The 20019-nt window shown below is 38.7% G+C and overlaps 2 protein-coding genes across 6 annotated transcripts in view; both read right to left on the bottom strand.

Moving 5' to 3' along the window:
• Window positions 1-15227, bottom strand: part of MTMR1 (myotubularin related protein 1) — a 38274-nt gene extending 23047 nt beyond the window's left edge. Inside the window, exons 1-11 of one of the 3 annotated variants that reach the window (XM_058813841.1) lie at window positions 15142-15219; window positions 12246-12351; window positions 9788-9811; window positions 6126-6201; window positions 5240-5334; window positions 4920-5027; window positions 4420-4521; window positions 3650-3733; window positions 2918-3067; window positions 1996-2184; window positions 857-1042 (exon numbers count right to left, since the gene is read on the bottom strand). In XM_058813841.1, coding sequence (XP_058669824.1) covers window positions 857-1042; window positions 1996-2184; window positions 2918-3067; window positions 3650-3733; window positions 4420-4521; window positions 4920-5027; window positions 5240-5334; window positions 6126-6171 — 960 coding nt within the window. In that variant the 5' untranslated portion in view covers window positions 6172-6201; window positions 9788-9811; window positions 12246-12351; window positions 15142-15219. Of the gene's footprint in view, window positions 1-856; window positions 1043-1995; window positions 2185-2917; window positions 3068-3649; window positions 3734-4419; window positions 4522-4919; window positions 5028-5239; window positions 5335-6125; window positions 6202-7551; window positions 7603-9787; window positions 9812-12245; window positions 12352-15141 lie in introns of all 3 variants that reach the window. The other 2 variants (XM_058813840.1, XM_058813842.1) reach the window with 2 other exon arrangements.
• A 323-nt stretch (window positions 15228-15550) lies between these two features.
• Window positions 15551-20019, bottom strand: part of MTM1 (myotubularin 1) — a 42576-nt gene continuing 38107 nt past the window's right edge. For 2 of the 3 annotated variants that reach the window (XM_058814364.1, XM_058814366.1), the window contains one exon: window positions 15551-18659. In XM_058814364.1, the coding sequence (XP_058670347.1) occupies window positions 18492-18659 (168 nt within the window). In that variant the 3' untranslated portion in view covers window positions 15551-18491. The remainder of the gene's footprint in view (window positions 18660-20019) is intronic. The other variant, XM_058814365.1, reaches the window with a different exon arrangement.

Genomic DNA, 20019 nt, shown 5'->3' with positions numbered 1-20019 from the left:
ATTAGATTCCCAATGCTGTTTCAAATAGTTCAAATTCAAGTGAACAAAAAAATTAAACTGCTCCCAAAATATCATTAAATTTGGCTCCTAATTTTGTGTTTGCTCCCTCTACTGGCTCTGCTGCAGTTGTCAGAAACTGCTTAAAAGAGTCAAACTAATGAATGATCCCAAACATGTTTTGCATCAGTGACATTTGAGCCAGCTGCTAATAAAACAAATTACACTCCATCCATATTATTCATAAACAGAGGATTAAATGTGGTAATGAAATAATCTACTCTACAATAATTTCAAAGGTTAGTGAAACTGACTGTAAAACTGAGTGTGGTAGTGATTTATTTTAATATTATGTTAAATAATAGGGCAGATGATATTCTGACAGATCAGTGGTTACAAACAGCTCATGAAAATGTAGGTGCCCATCACAAAAACTGCAACATTGCACTAAAGGAGGGAAGGATGAGAAAGACTGGAATTCACAGTCAAGTTCTTTTGGCAGTGGCTCAAATATACTCTGAAGTTCCCAGTGCATTCTTCCAAACAAGAGGGATAATCCTGGACTGCCCACAAACATTCCTTCTCAAGAAAATAAAACACAGCAGTAAATATGATACTGTATTATTGAGAATTAACTCACTATCTCCCAGTACACAAAACTAGAAATACAGTGTTATTATGGAATGCTTAAAATGCTGTGTTCTAAGCGATTATTTAAAAATTACACTTTTTCACAAGATTATTCTGATTCACAAGATTATTCTTGAGTTTCAGCATGATTTTAGCAATATTTTTGGAAGTGCAAGTTAAAAGCATGGTTTAAAAAAGTAATTGATTTTCCACATCAAAAGCATTTTACCCTTATATATTCCAGCCAGTGTGTGGAGTCCACGTTTGACAGCCACCGAGTCTCATCAATAGTAGGATAAACAATTTCTTTCAGTTTTCTCAGGGATTCTCTCATCACATGGATATTGTGAATCTCCAAAAAGACCAGCTCTGCATTTGGGTAGGCACTTTCACTTTCATATCCTCCACCTTTAGCCTGTCATTCAAAAGGTAAAAGCAGACAATGAGAAGAACATGTATAGGACTTCAGCATAAGGCAGAGAGAGTTATTTTATTCAAGTTTAAGAATTTTCTGAGAGAAGAGATTATTTTAGTGCTGATAAAAACATATTTTTGGCTTCTGGTTTTCTAAAAAAAAACTGGAGGTTTTTTAGGTAAAAGAAATTCTAATTGCAACAGGCTACATTTGATAGTACATCCATATACCTTCACTGCTTTATTAATGAAAGCTTTGGTCTTCTGTGAGCTTTACTGCATAATTTCTCAGCTATATCTGTGGGTCTGTCCTGAGCTCAGGCTACAGCCAATGTCTGAGGTCACCATTTGTGGTATTTTCTGGGTCCCCAGGACGAAGGAGGAATTGAGAATCTGGCTCCATGTTCTTAGAAGGCTAATTTCTTATTTTTTATGTACTTATATTATATTAAAGAATGCTATACTAAAACTATACTAAAGAATAGAGAATAGAGAAAGACAGAAGGTTACAAAGAATGATAATGAAAACTCGTGACTGACTCCGGAGTCCCAACACAGCTGGACAGTGATTGGTCAGTAAGTCAAAACAATTCACATGAAACCAATCAAACAACCACCTGTTGGATAAAACAATCTCCAACTACATTCCAAAGCAGCAAAACAGAGGAATCAGCTAATTATTGTTTTGAGTTTTCTCTGGAGCTTCTCAGCTTCCGAGGAGAAGAAATCCTGGCAAAGGGATTTTTCAGAAAACATGACAGTAACAATATCTTCATGCTGCCTTTGATTCCTGCCAGCCTTTCTAAAATGGTACAAGCAGCTTACCTTCCTCCCTCTTTAGGCACCCTTTCTTATCTCTTTTCAACATCAGATTCTCCACATTCTGATATCTGGCTCAAGCTTCAGTCTTGTGATAAAGCTGATGAACTAATGCCAGTTATGATACAAACCTACCTTGTTTGTATCTGCAACACTATTCTGCCTGGCATCAAAGATGATAAGTTTGTGTGACTGAGCATTGGCATCCATAATTGTCTGCAAATATTTTTCATCTTCCTTGCAACGTTTATCATTTGGGCCAACTGATGGCTGGCTGCATCGTGTGATTGTTGCTTGACTCTCAGGATGGATCCAGGATAACACCTGCAACAAGAGAAAAGTATTTAATTCACTACACTACTATAAAAGCAGCAGGCCAGAGAACAACCAGACAATCACATTGCCTATCTGGCATTATTTCCTGGCAAATCAACAAATGCAAGTTTAAGGACAGGCTGATGCAAAAACATATTGACAGCACACTAGCACTGACTGCTCATCCCAAATCTGAGCCTGAAATACAGAGTGATTCTAAACATCTTAGCTGTTATTTCTAACAGCAACTAAGCCTGTATTATTCTAATTGAAAAAAAAGGGCAATGGAGGAATAAAATCTGCTTCCATGTGGAAGAATATGGACCTATATACTACCTTGCTAAGCATGAAAACCAACACAGTCTAACATATTTAAAGTGGTTCCAATGCTACCTTGTCTATTCTCAAGCAAAGCACTATGGCTATGACACATTCTACTCCAAATAAGAACACAAGCTAATACATGCCAGAGCATGAGATACCACTGTGGCCTAGAAGTGCTAATCCAAACAAAAAACTCACTACATAGCACAATAATTGTGCAATTAAACTCACACTTGAGTTGCTCCCTTCAGTTCTAAACCCATTAAGTCTAATTCTTCTTTCTTTTCCCCACCCCCCAACTCAGGAAGGAAGCCACTCCACTGTTGTTTAAAAAATGAAGCCTAAAAGAACACTAATAATTTTTTAAAAGCTACAAATTTCTAAAACACTTTTATTCTCTTGTACAAATTTCACTTACAGGAACTCTCCCTTTTGCTCTAAATGCTGCCACTTTTGAGAGGTCATCATCCTTCACACTGGTTGGCACAACAAGAACAGCAGGGTATGTATCACAGAGCTCATAGGTGCTGTTAATTTTGGATATCTTCCAACTCTCATTGGGCAAGCCCTGTATGGAAACAAAACAATCTTGCATTTTTCAGGTTATACCTTTATATATCTCAGTTTGGGGCAATGAAAAATTTTATGTGCTGCATGATTTAAAAAAAAAAGGCATGCACAATTTTTTTTATAAATAAGCTATAAACTTTGGTCTTCATACTGAATCATAAATCAATGCAAGTCTTTCCTACTAAACTGATAAGGAAAATAACCAGATGGAAAATGCAGATTTAAAATTACAAATTACAGTTACTCTTCTGTTTAGTGATGTTTATTCAAATTCAATTTTTTATAAAGTCCGTGTTTTGTAGAAACAGCACTTGAAAAATATGGATTTCAAAATCATGTTAAGTTACACCAATTCACTCAAGTACTCAGTATCTCCAAGTACCTGTATCTCCATCAACTTTAGCAGGTGCTCAACACACTCAAACTCAGGCCACTTGCATTTTATTATCTAAACATGAGATGCAGTCAGTCTATGTAGCAAGAGCTGAAAATGATGCATTTTCTGTAACAATTTTTCTTTGTTTAAATGCCTCTGGGGGAGATGGAGAAAAAAAAATACACCAATTATTCTATAACTTACCTGCCTCTTATATTCTGCCATTGGATCATACACCTTCCAGCCATTAACAGCAAACTTTTCCTTATAGCTGAATGCAAAAAGAGGCTAAAAACAACAAAACAAAATCATAAATTACTGCCTGACAGGTTGTAAGCACAGTAACTCCAAAACAGTCAACACTCCAGTATTTCAAATATCAAGCAGACATAACACCTTCAGTCAAGACTGGAAAACACTGAGCTAGAAAAAAAGATAGTTTTTTCCATTAAGTATGAGTTCCATCAAGCATGAGTTTAAAGTTCAAAAAACCAACATAGGAAACAGAAAATTGAAGTTACTTGCCTCTGATCACACAACACATCAATGGCAATGCCAAGATTAGAAAATTGGTTTCCTACCTCCCAACCAGTTCCTTACCCACACAAGCAAACAAAATAGGATTCTGCAGCTTATAACAAGACTAATTGTACCTATTTGTTGTATTAGATAGAACTTCTAGATTTAATTATCTACTGCAGAAAACAAGAGTCAACACATACATATTTTTAATCAGCAACATTAGGCAAACCTAGATCTCAAGGGTTATGCATAAATTAATTTCACCAATAGCAGACACAGCTGTGTTTGATGAATTAATGCAAAATCACACAGGGTCAGAGTGGCCTGCCCGCTCTATAACAGATTTTGTGAATCAACACTTCAAAGTTTGTTATGCAGCCCTTGTATTTCCTCCCCTACACTTTCCCAAAAGAGGAGAGCCAGTGACAGCCTCTCTCCATCTCAAGACTTACCAGCCCATTAGAAACAGGAAATGCACGTATTACAAGGTTTTCAAAGATCTCCAGTCTGTTCTGCTCTTCCTGTTTATAGGCCAGCCGCAAATTTCTCATATCCTGTCAAAAATAAGTGACAGTTTACTCTATGGTAACTTAAAAAAAGAAAAAGCAGTTATAAAACATTTGATTGAATGAAGGCATATATGGAACACTAAGTCACTGACATCATCTAACCCCCAACAGAACAGAGTTGTGTAAGCATTCATGAGGTAACTAGGACTGTCAGTAGAGATGCTTGATATAAAAATTGCCACTTTTCCTTTCAATTCACTCTTCAGACAAAAGGCAGAAGTGTTTTAGACTGCAAGTATCATAGAGGAACTGAAATAAATGAAGCATGATTCAAATACAGGGAACTGATCAGACAGAAAAACAGCACATGGGCTGGCAGATTCTTCTTACAGAAAAATGAAATGAAAATAATTTACTATAAATAAATCTCTACCACGCCTTACCTTGCAAACTATTTCTATACCACATGAATTGTCTCCATGGCTCTGTACTCCAATTTTTTCAACCCTACTTATAACTCCAAGGGGAACATCAACAACAAAAGGTGGATCCTGAAATTTGTATATAAAAGAAATAGATTTTATCACATGAGAAGAAATACAAATTGGTACTATTCATGTGTGTTTCATTAGAGCCAACAGTTTCACAGCAGTTTAGTAAACTGCTGTGAAACATCACACTTCATGGAATTTGTCACTTTCTGAAATCTACTTCAACAACATTCCTACCTGAAACTGCAGGCAGATAGATAGTGAAGTCTTACCCTCTCCACACTTTTGATAAACATTCTGAAGTCCGTCACTGTGAGTGTGCCACTGACTGCTCCCATAAATGGGCAGATATACATAACGTCCTTAGCTGGAAAACAGATCAATTAGAGCTTTGTTTTACTATTACAGACATTTGATGCATAACAGTCTATTTTCATTTGAAACTCACAAGATTTTGGCAGCTCCATAAGATTTTGATGCCTGACCTCTTTAGGAAAGTCTATTCTTGCAGAGTTGTCTTTATCTCAACAATGAAAGGAATCCAATTCCTCCCCTGCTGCTCCTGAGCACTTGGGGCAGGGCTGCAGCAAGGGCAGGCAGGTCCCCAGCAGGTACCAGGTTCAGAGCAGCCACACTCACCCCAAAGACAGAGCATCCAAAGTGGCAATTACTGATCCACAGGCACCCCATCTGCAAGTAATTCAGTTCTATAGCCACAGCTTTGTTTTCACTTTTATTTGCTGGTATTCTTTCCTAGCCAAGTACTGCACTGCTAGCACAGAGCTTGCTGTCACATGCCAGAGTGAAATAAATCCCACTAAGTACTGGAAACTAAGTTCACCACAACTTCATCTTTTTTGAAGAATAGAATTTTGAATCTGTGATATATTCTTAGCACCCCAAGCAGAAATACAATATATATATCCCTATGGAACAAAAAAGCCTTAGGAAAATTAATATTATCTATATGGAGCAAGTCATCCTCTGGATCTGATTTCTCCTTCCTACACTTGGATTTACAAGACAAAGAAAAGAAATCCACATCTAATTTTAAGTGGCATTAAATGAAATACCAAAAGTCAAAAGGAAGTCATATTCTGTTTTTAAATAAAGCAGCAATTTACCAGTATTCAGTGCAGCACTCAGTGGTACACTTACCAATAACTTTGATTGATTCTCCAGGAAAAAGTGGAGCCTCTTCCATCTGTGCCAGTTTGTTTCCATCCCGCAGTGCCTGGCAAAAATCCAAAATCATGAGTAAATCTCACTCTCCATCTGTACCACATCGATACATTTTGATGCAAAGTGCTTTTACTACCAGATTACTGGAACACAAGAAGTGTGTCTTTTTTAAAATCACACAACTGTACTAAACAATACCACAGTAAAAGAAAAAAACAAAAAAACAACCAAACACAAAACTAAGCATTATAAATTTAACACAGACATACATGTTAGTTACATATTAGTAACAAAGCATTCATGCAACAATTAGTTTCACATGCTAGCTATATATAGCATACAAAAATAAGAACAATAAGATCAGCCCAAATTATTAATTAATAATTTGTTAGTGTTTTGCTGAATGCAGGTATTTTTGGGGTATTTTATCTATTTGAGAACATTTTAAAGCTCTTTTGTTTTTTTAAAAATTCTAACGCTGCTTATTTAATATTTGAGTATTTTCATGTGAGACAATTATATGGCAGATACTTTATTTAAACATTTTAACTTTGTGATTTTGATAGTAAGAAGCACCCCACAATACTCTATTTCAATCAATACCTTACACTAATAGTGCCACAGGCTATGGAACAGGTTCACTATAGGAATTTTGGATCCAGATGGTCAGATTAAGAATGAAGTAATAACAAAATACAGAAGGACAATTAGCAATTTTAAAATAAAGTTACTTTAATAAATTTTCATTGAGGTAAATGGCTTCATTGCTGAATGATACATGATGGATTCTTAGGGTCTTTTGCTGGCAGCTAAGATTTACAAAGTACTAAAGATTGTAATAAAGCATAAAACAGTTTGTGGGCCTGTTAAGGACCATGTAATAAAGTGATCTGTCTCAGGTCAAAATGATGAGACAATAGGGTCTCTATTTTTTACATCCTGAATAAATATAATGGGGTAACTTGTTACAAAAAACAACTAATCCTCCCCTTGTATTGCAGCTCTGACCCACACAGAAGTAACTGGCAGGATCTCTCTGCTTCCACACAGACTACCCCAAGCTCTCCCTAATAAATAATTTCTAAAAATATTTCAGCTGATCTCAGGCTTGAGATTTCCTTGGAAAATTTTAGAATTTCACATTCAGCAGTCAATCACAAAAAATAATGTGCTTACAGACTGAGGGTGGATGTGCTCTGTAAGCCAGGCTTATGTTCAGTATTGTATTTTAGACTACATGACCTTACAAGAAAACTCTGTCTGGCACATAACCTGTTACAACTAAATGCTTTCTAGGGCTTCTCTTGAGTAAGAAAAGTAAGATTTGTATGCACTGTATGAATACTACTTTATAGTACCTTGCTACATAGTTAATGAATGAAAGATGAGTAAAACTTGCCACCTGATCAGGTTCTGCTTCAGAATGATAGCCATTGTGTCCATCCTGAATCTCCTGCTTTGCATGAGGCAGCAGTAGGGCAAGAGAGAAGTAACAGCAAAAAAATTGCAGACAACAGGTGAAAGGACAGAATCTTATCTTTTTTTTTGTTTCCCTTTTTAAAATTTCCTTAAAAAGACAGCATATACTTTAACTCCAGTTTAGCTTTCCAAAATCTTCCACTCCTGGCACACACTACTTTCCACAGAAGGGAATCCAAGCTATTAGCACCATCCTTTGAATGTTACTTGGCACAACACAAAATGAAAAATTTACTCCCTTTTTCACAAAAGAGTCAGTGCTGGAAGATAAGAACACAAAAGTATGTACTGTCTTTTTAAGACAAATAACCTTACAATGAAGAAAATTAATTTCAGTATGCCACATGCTTATCAATAGAAGAAATTGAGAACAACTTGCAATGGCAGCATTATGGGAAAACTCATGCAATCTTTTACAGAAAAAATAGATTGACATCCAACAGAAGTACCTAGACACTTAAAAAAAAGCTTTGCTGTGTAAAACATTTTGTAATTGAACTCTCAATCTTATAGTTTTACATATCTTTCTAGCAACTTCTATGTTGCTGTTTGAAACTTGGCCAGTAACTTTACAGAAACTAAAATTACTACTCATAGCAAAATATGCAAACAATTCACATTTTCATGGTAATTTATTTTTGCATCATTGGCAGCAAATCCTGAACATTAGTTCAATTTCCTTAATAAACATAAGGTCCTTTTGCACACTGCAGAGAAGCACAAATGTCATTGGGTCAGCTGAAGGAATTATTTTAACATGTTCAGCCAAAAATGTTCTTCCGTCTTCTTCCTTTAACAGCTGGAGAGAAGTTGTGCTCATGACAGTCCATTACTCCCAGTTCAAATGCAAAGAACTCACTTGGTCAGACTGTAAAATCAGTCTTAGTCTAAATTTACAAGTGTTGTTAGAAGTCAATTTTTCTTTTTACAGTATTTCTACAAGAAACCCTCAAGAACAAGCTTAGAAAAAGGACTTCAGATATCTTCAGATAATTTGAACTCTACATGAGTTAAAAAAGTTGTATGTAATGAAAAAACCTTTTCAAGCTATAATGTTACTAACATTTTGGTATGGGTAGAATTCTATCATACAGAAATTACTTAAATTTCTGATCATAATTATATTGTTTCTGAAATCAAAGAAAAGTAGACACTGTGATCTCTGGAAGAAAAATAGCAGGACAATGAGCAAATACACCAAAAAATTTAAATATATGAAAGACAAAGAAGCAGAGCAGACCATTCAAATATCAAAGCCTTTACACAGAACTGGGAACAACTGAACAAAACGACTTTTTGTTACTCAACTAAGACCAATTATTTGAAGTGCTGTCGATTCAAAAGAAAAAAATATCAGTTTGTGGATTTGTATGATTGGACTAAACACATCATTTTTAAATAGGTAAACAACAGATGAGAAAAAGAATCCATTGAGACTTCATCTCTTGGTTTCAGACTGAACAAGAGGTCTTTGTTTGAATAAAAGTGTTGGACACATTTCATGAACAATGTCAGAACACTATCCAGATCATTTCTCACTCCATAAATGTTACCAAGAGAGAGGGGCAAGAAAACAAGGCATGCCCTTTTTAATCTTCAATGGACAATGGGCAAGCCCTGGCCTCAAAATTATCATTAAAAAGATGTAGGTCATTGCACTAGTGCCTAACTTCAAACCTAACTTTCAATCCTATTACAGCCTGGTAACAACTAATTTAAAACAAGTACAAAGGCAAGCATGAATTTGGAACTTACTTAAATAGGACAGACAGACAAATTGCTTTTACCACTGGTATTCTTTAGCACAGACATGTTAGAGCTGCTAACACAGTACTCTGCACTCTGAAGCATGTAAACCTGAATTGCAAGCATCCATTTTGTCAAAATTAATGTAATAAAACTGAAGTTAGTATTGCACATTCATAACATAATTTTAAAATATTGCTCTCTTACATACTAACTTTCATTGCTCATGAAAACATTGTAATGTATATAAAGCATTTTTGTGGCAAGAAGCTGTTGCACTGCATAGCAAAATGGCCTGACTGCTCCATAAAACCCATTAATGAGGTAAAGAACGCTTGACACACCAAGATCTCACACAGCACAAGAGACACACAGGTAGGAGGCAGTTCACTGCTAGCCAAAGGTAATCTTACCCGTATTACTGGCCTCCTGTACACCTGTTAGTTAAAATATAAAATATTATCCAATGAAACACACGGATTTGATTTGTTAAAGATACTGTATCTTAATTCACCAGATTTTCAAAAAAACTCTACTCCCAAACATTTTATTTATAGCTGGGTTTTGAAAGAACAAAACAAAACTATGTAGAACTAATAACTCTCATTTGCAGATTTTTTTTGGTCTAAAAAAAAATCTTAGCCACTTGATTTTAGTGATGTAACAAATTCCAAGCTCTTTGAAAACATTCATTCCTAATCACCCTTTTATCCTGCTACACTGTGCTATTGTTAAAAGAGAAGAAAGAGCCTGGTAATCCTTCTAGGTGGAAGACAATAAGCCTGCACTAACAACCATGAAGGAGAGGCACGGACCTTTCAGAAAAAGACAACTCTTCTCAACTTCTGAAGGTGCTTGTAGCCAGCAGCTACAATCTGAGCCATTTTCATTTATATGAGCCCCTCATTCAAGAACACTCTGCAGGCAGAGCATGTGTCAGAGAAGACACAGCAGAGCTGAGCAGAGCCTGAGATCGCTGCTGCTGGAGGGTTTAGCAAGCAAGAGCTCCCCCAGTGCTCTCCGGTTCTGACCATTCCATTCGCTGCCCCCCTGCTTCCCTCCTCCTGCTAAGTCACATAAGAGTAACGCGAGTAACACCGCTAGATACAAGAATCAATATATTTACTTGGTTTTGCAAGCATATTAATTTAAACAATAAAAAAGAAATAATAAAGCAATGATTTCCGGGTAAATCCAGCACAAAGTAACAGAACTGCCTGACCGGTTCCAGAAGCAAACACACACGTCTGACCTGTTCTGAAGGCTCTGAGTTGTAACATAGTCTCTAAATGCAGCAATTCGAGGTAACCAAAGGTAATGAAGACCCAGGAAAGGGCATCAAAAGAGAAAGATGTCTCAAAGGAAAACTGAGCTTTTCATGTGTGGATTCCACAGTAATAATGAACAAACACAACCCGTTAGTGGTACTGAGTAAGCAACTATAAAAAATTCCATCACGTTATATACAAATATGGGATTTCAAATCACAGCAATGCAATGATGCCAAATACAATTTATTCACAAAAAATTCTTCATTTAAACCATCAGGCTTAAATCCTTTTCTTTCACTTCTCAGAGAGAGAGAATGAAGTAGAATTTTAATTAGGCCTTAAAAGATTTATTCCTGTTAAATAATATCTGAGAAGAGTTTGGTATAGAGATGGAAGCTATTCAAAATTAAACAGTGCTCTTCATTCCAGAGGAATGCACTTTACTCAGAGATAAACTGAACACCAGGCTTACACACATGGATTTTACCTAAAATGAAATCCATGGCAAATACAACATCAACAGATGCAAAGCAAGCTTTCCCACAGTGTTTTACCAAAAATGATGGCCTTGATGTGGAGCAAGCATTTGCAATTCAGCTGCTGTAGAATGGGAGAGCTACTCTGTACAAAGTGCTGACTGTGCCAACTGTGTGAAACTCTGTTGAACTTCTAAACACACTACAGTCAAAAACATTTTGTGGACTCATCTCAGACTCAGGCTGAATCTGACCTGCTGTCACTCAATCTAAAATGTGCTGTTTGCAGACAACATAGTTTGTAATCACAGAGCATATGTGAATTAAAATCAAGTTAAACAAAACAAGACATAAAAACTTTCCAGTGGCCATTCTCTATGAACAATAAAGCTGTTACAAATCTAGGAAGAAAAAGGGATCTAAACAGCAGCAAGTTGGGCTTCTTAAAGGGAATTGAAAAACATTGGTCACGTTGTGAGAGGAGAAAAACTGCCCATGCTCCATTCCTGACAGCTGAACTGAGTGGCTGCATGAAGGGAACAGCCAGTGAGGGTAAAAGCACAGTGGAACTCAGAGAAACCATACTGTGCATCATTACCTTTGTGACAAAAATGCTGCTGGGAAGGAATGAAAAAGGTGACTTGTTTGTTTGATGTTAAATTCTGTGTCTCTGGAGAAACCCCATCAACAATGATACTCAATTATGTTCCCTACACAGTAACAAAGACATTAATTTATTTTTTGTGGAATCTGAGGAGCTCAGTTCTGCACTCTGAATAACCCACACAAGAAACCGTTTCAACCTATAACTATAATCTACTTTACTAATTATTTTATAGAGTAATCAAAAGAAAACTCACTTTTGATGTTTTATTCAAAACATCGACTTCTAAAATTTCCTTTCACTTCTCTGTTAATTTTTATTCTCTAGACTTCAATGGCACTATTCTAAATATAGAGGAAAACAGGAAGCAAATTCAAGAGATTCCACTGGATAATGAGATGTTTCTAGCTCTGAAACACTCAGTGATCACTTACCATTGGCTAATCAAGATAGCAAGGACCCTCCCCATCTTCCACTCTTGTATCTTAAAACAAATCAATGCATTCTTCAGGTCACTTACCCTGTAGTCTCTGGACACACCCTCTGATGGGACAGACCCTGAAATCTGACTCGAAATGGTTGCAGCAATCAGCTGTTTACACCATTCCACGTGGGATCCAGTCGGGCTACAAAACCAGAAATTTCAAATTATTTAGCAGTAATTCAAAATGTGTATTTTGAACAGCACAGATCCAGAAAGCAACACTGTAAGTAATCAATAACATAGTAAAACTTAGTTTGCTTTGTGGGTAGAATGCAACTATTTTATTGATCAAATTCCATAAAAGAATTTTACTAGATCATGTCAGAGACACAGAGCTGTCAGGATGTTAAAAGTGAGGTTAGGGTACTAGGAACTTGAAAAATATTCTTTTCCTTATCCAGTGTAATTTTTACCATTCATGTGCTTCTTTCTTAAATCCATCCATGGAATGAGTTTTGCCAAGTAACAGGAGCTCCTTATACTGTCCTTATTAATATGTCCTGATTATTCTGTAAAGCCTCAGAATTAAATTACTTTGTGCTAGTATTAAAAAAAAATTAACTATGCTAATGTTGTATTCTGTATTAAATGTTAAAAATACATGTTGTCTAAAGGGTAACTTCTAGTTAGCTGCAGCTTTTCCCAATTAATGAAATAAACCCTGGATAATCTTTCACATGCCGCAGCACTGAACTGCACAGCACAAGGCGTTTACAAGAACCTAAAGCACCTGAACTGCACTAAAGCCCAGGTGGTGCCATTTCAGAACAGCCCCCTGAACTGGAGCTGCCCACAAGTAATGCCCCACTGAGAGGGAGAAGCAATGACAGTCTGAAGTGCACTAGGGCTGCTCAACACCCACTGGTATCCAAGGACAAACTGGGAATGCCAGAGGGAACTGAGCATTACCACAGCCTCGGATGGTACCTTAGATAACTGCCACTTTTCTTCACACCATTCAGCTGTGCTCATCTATAGACTGAATGCTTATTCAGAAGTCAAATAGAGAAAGAAAATGTTATTTTTTTAAAAGTTAATTTATAAACTAGCTTTGGATTCTATGAATGCTCCACGACATTGAAGTGAATAGACCTACACATACCCAGCACCCAGCAGGTGCACCACACCTCAGACATTAAGAGGGTGGGGTAAGGATTGGTCACCTTAGATGACCAATTACTACTGAAAAAGAGATCTTTCCTTACATTAACTCTGCCACTATAGCTAAGTATAAGGCACAGATCTATGCAACAATGTCATACCCAAAGTGGAAGATCTTTCAAAAATTTTCTGATAAATTTTAATCGCTTTCTTCCCACCTGCACATTCTACACAAGACTAGATCTCACAATCTTGTTTTGCAACTAAAACACATCTATGATAGCCCTGCTTGAACAACAAAGACAACTCTCAGGTTAGTGCTGAACTTAAACCCAGATTTACTTAGAGAACTCCTCACTTGAGTTCTGCAAAAGAGCCCAACACCTAAATCCTACAGAAATCCTTTTCTTACCTCATTTATTTCTCAGTCTCTCACATCTCTTTAATTTCCAGTATAGCTCTTCAGGGGTTGCCTAAGTTTGTTTTCAAATAAGCACTCACTTGTTAATTAAGTAAAGGATTTATTTTTCTATGGCTTATCTTCACAAGGAATCACTATATCAACAGAGCAAGTAACAGCAGGAAAACAAATATGAATGCAGGACCATCCCCTGAGGCCAGTGCAGGGGATGTGACAGCGTTCCAGAGAACACTGATCACACCGAGGTGCCTTGTCCCCATGCACCAGTGGGGCACACAGCAGAACTCATTGCCTTTGCATTCTATCTCATCTGCAGCCACACACATCAGCCTGGCCTGGCACAACCCTACTGGCAAACAAGTGAACTGTATGACAAATGGACATAACTAGGACAGGAAAGAGGAAGATCAGAAGAAGAGAAGATGAAAATTAGGATAAGAAAGTGCATTAATAAGGAACACAAAGGTGCACATCTTGATGACAGAAAATGGACATTTGATTTCCATCCTCACTAGAATGATGGAAATCCCCAGGTTTCTATCGAGAGAAAAAAAGAGAATACAGAGACTGGAACCTAGCACTGATTTTAAATATTATTTTTTATTTAGTTTTCATCAGGGTGAGATTTCCATTCACTTCTACTCTTGCTTAAGGATTTTTAAGCTCAATTCTGAAGCCCACCTTCAGCTGGAAACTTCTGAGTGAAGTAATGTCTCTGCCAGGGGCTGCCGGAGGAGATGCGGTCCCACCTGGCACCGCTCTGGTGAGACCCTGCGGACCCACCGCACACACAGACACATAACGCACACACAGACACACACGGGACACATAGACACACACCAGGGACACACAGACACATAACGCACACACAGACACACACCAGAACACACAGACAGCATTCCGGGACACTGCACACACAGACACACACCAGGGACACAGCACTCCGGGACACACCGCACACCGAGAGGGCACAGCGGTGCTTGGGGACAGTCCCACCTCTGCAGATTAAATACACGCACGGAAAAAAATCCAAACCAATCGGGAAGAGACTCAAAACCCGCGGACGGTCTCAGCTCGGGTTTGCAGGACGCTACTCCAATCCCCGGGCCGCCTCAGCCTCGGCCAAGCCGGCGGCGGCACTGCCGGCACACGGCAAGCGCAGGAGGAAACTTTGACAACGGCCGGTTCCCGCCGCGGACCATCCGCCGCTGCACAACTGCCGCCCTCAGACTGCAGCTTCTGGGGCCGGAGGGGTCGGGGAGGCCGCCCTGAGACCGGGGAACCGCGCTCGGCCGAGGCTTGGGCCGAGGGGCGCCCGCCGCCTCCCCAGCCGGGCCCCGCAGGCCGCGGCGCCCCCTCTCCCGCCGCCCGCTCCGCCCGGGGCCGTCCCCGGCCGCCGGCCCCGCTCACCTGTCCAGGGTCTCGGTGCTGGGCTGCCGCGACCCCGCGCCCGCCGCCGCGGCGCCCCCCGCCCGCACGGCTCTCCGGCTCACGCCGCCGCCCTCCACCGCCGGCCCCGCCGCCGCCGCCGCTCGCTCCATGGTTCCGGCCGCGCCGCCGGGATGGCGGGCGGTCTCCCGCCTCTCCGCGGCGCCCGGCCCGGCCGCCACAGCCCAGCCTGCTGGGGCCCCGGCAGCGCCGAGGGCTGTCACCTGGCGGCGGCGCCTTCCCAGAGGCCCCCGCGGGAAGGCGGGGCCGGGCCGGGCCGGGCCGGGCCGAGGGACGGCAGCTCCCGCCCGCCGCCCGTTCCGGCCCCAGCGCGGAGACGCGGCAGGAAAAGGGCTGGTGGAGGCACAGAGTTCAGCACTGACATCTTTATTTTCCCCTCCCCGCACAGACACGGCAGACGGATAATGTTCACTGCTCTCCCCCGACCCACGGCCTGGCACGGAGGGCCCGGCTCCAGAGCAGTCCCGCGGCATCCAAGGAGCGCGGCCGACATGGTTAGTGAGGAAGCGGCAGTACTGAGGAGACCTGCGCTGGTACTGATCACACTGATCATGTTCTCATGCATGACAGAATGCTCGCTGCGACACAACATCTGAACTCAAGGCAGAGGTTAACAATACATCAAAAGGAGGTAGCACACAAGTCATGTCAGGTACAGCCATAACTGATGCTGGGGGGAAGGGTAAGGCATGAGCAAATAAAAGAAGGCATTCAAAAAACAACCTTTCTAAATAAGTAACAGAAACCCAGCACAAAACATAGCTGCTTCTCCTCATGTCCATGGAAGGAAGAATACAAAAAACCTAACCTAGCATTCCAAGACTGACATTTCTTATGGGATATTGGGCATTCATTGCTGGTGATGCTAACACCCCAGCTCTGCTTTTCACCCCTCCTAGAAAAGGCACTCAGCGCCTGCAAGTCTCATCCTCACGAGCTCAGAAGCTTCCCCAGGTGTGCTCCTGGCAGGGACCGGTGTGCACAGAGCTCAGGAGGTCTGTGCAGAACAGCCCAGACTGGGGGAGGACAGAGATGTTCTGCTAGCACTGATAAATCTGGATGCCTACATTCACAAGTAGTATTTTCCAGAGCAGACTGGATTAAAATCACCTTTATGTTGGTCTCATATGTAAAAACAATTAAAACACACATCCTATCTGCTGGCTTGAAAAATTGCAAGCCTGCAAAGAGCTTCAAAGACAAATTCAGCTGAAGAGTAATACAAAGTAATATGTAATGAAGTAAGTGCAAAAAGATCCTTTCCATTACATGACACTTTCCCAAATGTAACAGGTTATCATGTAGTGTTTACACAGTAAAAACGATTAGATTTTAGATTTTCAGAAGTTTATCACACCGCTCAGAGATGTCACCAATATGTTAAACTCAAATACAGAAACTTTAAATATTCTAATAAAAATAGCGCTTTTTTCTTTAAATAAACCACAAGTAAGTAGAAGGCAAATATACCAGAGTATGCATAGCTTTCAAAATGTAAAATACATCATGAACAACTGAGTATCCTTCTTCATTTATCTGATGTAATGAATCTTAACAAGTCAAGATTGGGGGACAACATTGTTATTTTGGATACACATACTGGAGAGCATAGATGGGAGAATGAAATTTAGAGGACAAAAGTCATATAATTCTGCATATTTAGAGCACACATGCTGTATGCTCTGAACTTCCCTGAAAACACAGTGCAACTCAGTGCATATACTGAATTAAATCCAGAGGCAGTATATTTTTATTCCTTTGAAAAAATACTGTTTTAAATATTCAATGTCCTCTAAACTTTGACTTATTTTATGGAACTATACCTTTAAATTTAGTTTTCATATGCAAAATATTTACACTTTATAAACTTGCAGAATTTCTAATAAACTATATTATATACACTTACACAAAACTTAATTTATATATAATCCTATTATATCTTGCAGATCAAACCTCACCACATGTACAATAATTTACAATGATAGAAGCCTAAAGCATCAAAATATCTCCTTTAAAATAACAATATTAGAGTCCTTTACAGATTCTGACTTGCAGTATTTCCTGGATTGCTTGAATATCATTAAACTTATGAGAATATGCAAAATTTTAATTAAATATCAAGAGCAAAATTTGTACTGTCATAAGAAATGCTAGCAACTATTTAAAAATTACCTGAAAGAAACAAATTAAAGATTTACAAAAAGCCTCTGAAAGGTAGGCTTGAAACTAGAGCTCACTTTAACGTTCAATGTAAGTGCAGACACTATATGCAAATCTTGGATACTGAAGCCCCTTAAATGTTAGAATAAATCTGCAGAACAGGAGTTAAATTAAACAGTAAAGTATAAATGTACAAGCTTTCAAAATTATTTATAACTGAGAGTTTTTGTCTACTTTGGTATAAAAGCTCCTTTAAACAGGCACATTTATTTTTAAAAGACAAACAGAAGCTTTAATACTATGGCTATTGCTGGATATTTAAGCAATGTCTCTGTAGTTCTGTTTTTCATTTTATAAACTTTCTTTTGGAAACATTTAATTCTGTATTAATCCAAAGAATCAATACTGCCCACAGTGATAATTTGTACTGTATTTTAGTGCTGAACAGCTAGCCCAAACAGAACTTCTCAGAAACCAGTACAACTTTCATTTGTTTTTTTTAAAAAAAATAAAATCAATTTACAATAAAAAAGTTTCTTTTATTTTGATATCTACTGAGCTATTTGAATTTTTTATTTAGAAGCATATCACTGAAATGCCTTCCATATTTCTATTTATTAAAAAAAAGTAAAATTTGGAATTCTTGGGTAATCAGAAAGTTTCAACACTTCTCTCTGACATCTTGCAATATAATTTATTTTTCTCTCATGAACTCCATGAATGTATTCCTAACAGGAACACAGACATACCTAATTATATACAGTGTTAATATTCCTATTGCCATTATTGTGTTTATTCATGACAGGTAAGACTGAGCATGAATTTCCTTACAAAAACATGACCTAAAATGTAATAAATTAAAGCATTCTTATGAAAACAATATATCAATTTAACTTGTACCAGACCTACCAAAATAACTCTTAAAGCCCTCCATAGCTATGAGTTGATTAATAATGTTCCCAGTCCACAGGTTCTGAAAGGCACGTAATCGAAGAGCTGGGTGTGTTTGCTGTGAAGTCCTCCTCAAATGAAGACAGTTTATAATAATTTGTGTTAGGACAGTCTAGTGTAAGGCATTAGAATATTCCTCTTTAGAGATCTATGTTAAGCACCACTTGCTATTACAGTATGGGAAGAAGCCAACATTTTCTTCAAAATTGTGTTTGCACTTGGGACACCATTTGTGAGGGAGATGTTGATGAGGCTGATGAATTGGATATCTTAGCATTATTTGTGATCTGAAGCTCTTCAAGTCTCCTGATATAATCATCACGCAAGGCAAGGAGCTCCAGGTAACGCTGCTCCACGGGGTTTGGCTGCTGGGAAGAGATCCAGGTTAGTCTGAGCACTTCACAGACCCAGGTTAGTCTGAGCACTTCACTTGTACACAGGCTGCTCGAGTATCCAGGGCTTCCTGGCAGGTGTAGCACATCAGAGCTAAACAGAATCACTCACTGCTGTGACCTGAGAGCCCTCTGCCTTCCAGCTGTCTCCCCCAAAGCCCATCTTGGCACAAAATCCTTTGTCCTAACTCAGTAAAATCAGCCACCACTTCCTGGAACATATGGATTTTATTTTCTTATCTAATATTCTGTGCAAGATAGGTACTTGTATACCTTGACCAAAGCTTTTTTCTTGACTTACTAAAAGGTTTTAGAGTCCAGAAGCCAAATGTCTCAGCATCTTCCAGAAAACAGTGTTCAGCCAGATTATCTTAGCTACACTGATCAGATTAAGATCCATGTCTTCAGTTTAAATAACTTCTCTCACTGATGAAATTTACTGGAATTTTTAATAGTTAATTTGCAACTTGGTGTAAATAAGTGAAAAAACATTTTTAAGTGAATTGTCTAAGTAAATTTGCAGCTGTTTAAAATCAACTGCTCTGGCTTTCAGGAGATTACTTAGAAAGAGCCTTTGAACTGTTTCCACTTTGAGCTTGACTTCCTTTCCAGACTAATGAAACAAATGGAAAAGAACTATTACAAATGTCCAAAGCAGAGAGAGAACTTTAAGTTACCTTCAGCTGAATACACCTGTCTAGAAGCTGTTGCTGTTTCACATTTAACTACCTGTCATTCAAAGCTATCAGCAGTGGAGTTTTAGCAGCAAATGGCTGAACACCTCACCAGTTCAAAACCAGTTCAACCAGCACTCTGAGATGCACCACTCACTGTGCACCCATCTGAGGATCATGGTGAATGCTGAGGCAGCTTTGGAAGTTGGATCAGTGCTGATGTAGGTACAAAGATGAGTGGTGATGTAGGATAATAGTTTTGCTAGCAGAACATAATTACAAGGAATGGACTAAGAAAGGTCATCAAAAAAATGACCAGGCCACATGTTCATTATTCAGTTGCTTAACTGAACATGAAGCATAAGTTTTATATGCAGGAAAAAGGAACATTTTGTCTACAAAAATGGTGAAAATTAGGGACCAGTAGTAGCAGCAGACTGTTGTAGGAATACTGTCACTTGGGTTTGCATATACAAGGAGAAACTCCTGCGAAAAAGCTCTCCCAATAGGCAAACTGCATTTTTAAGTAGATCTATAGCTAATTTGCATGTCTTATAATTCTTTATTTTCTAAAATAAATCTTTATATTCACCTTTTGCAAAACACCCTCATCTTTCACAACAAGCAAGAAAAGCTTTAAAACCAGGACTTCCAATTCCAAT

This window comes from Ammospiza caudacuta, chromosome 14 (assembly GCF_027887145.1).
Source record: "Ammospiza caudacuta isolate bAmmCau1 chromosome 14, bAmmCau1.pri, whole genome shotgun sequence".
Classification (NCBI taxonomy): domain Eukaryota; kingdom Metazoa; phylum Chordata; class Aves; order Passeriformes; family Passerellidae; genus Ammospiza; species Ammospiza caudacuta.
This window is presented reverse-complemented; position numbering and strand designations above follow the sequence as displayed.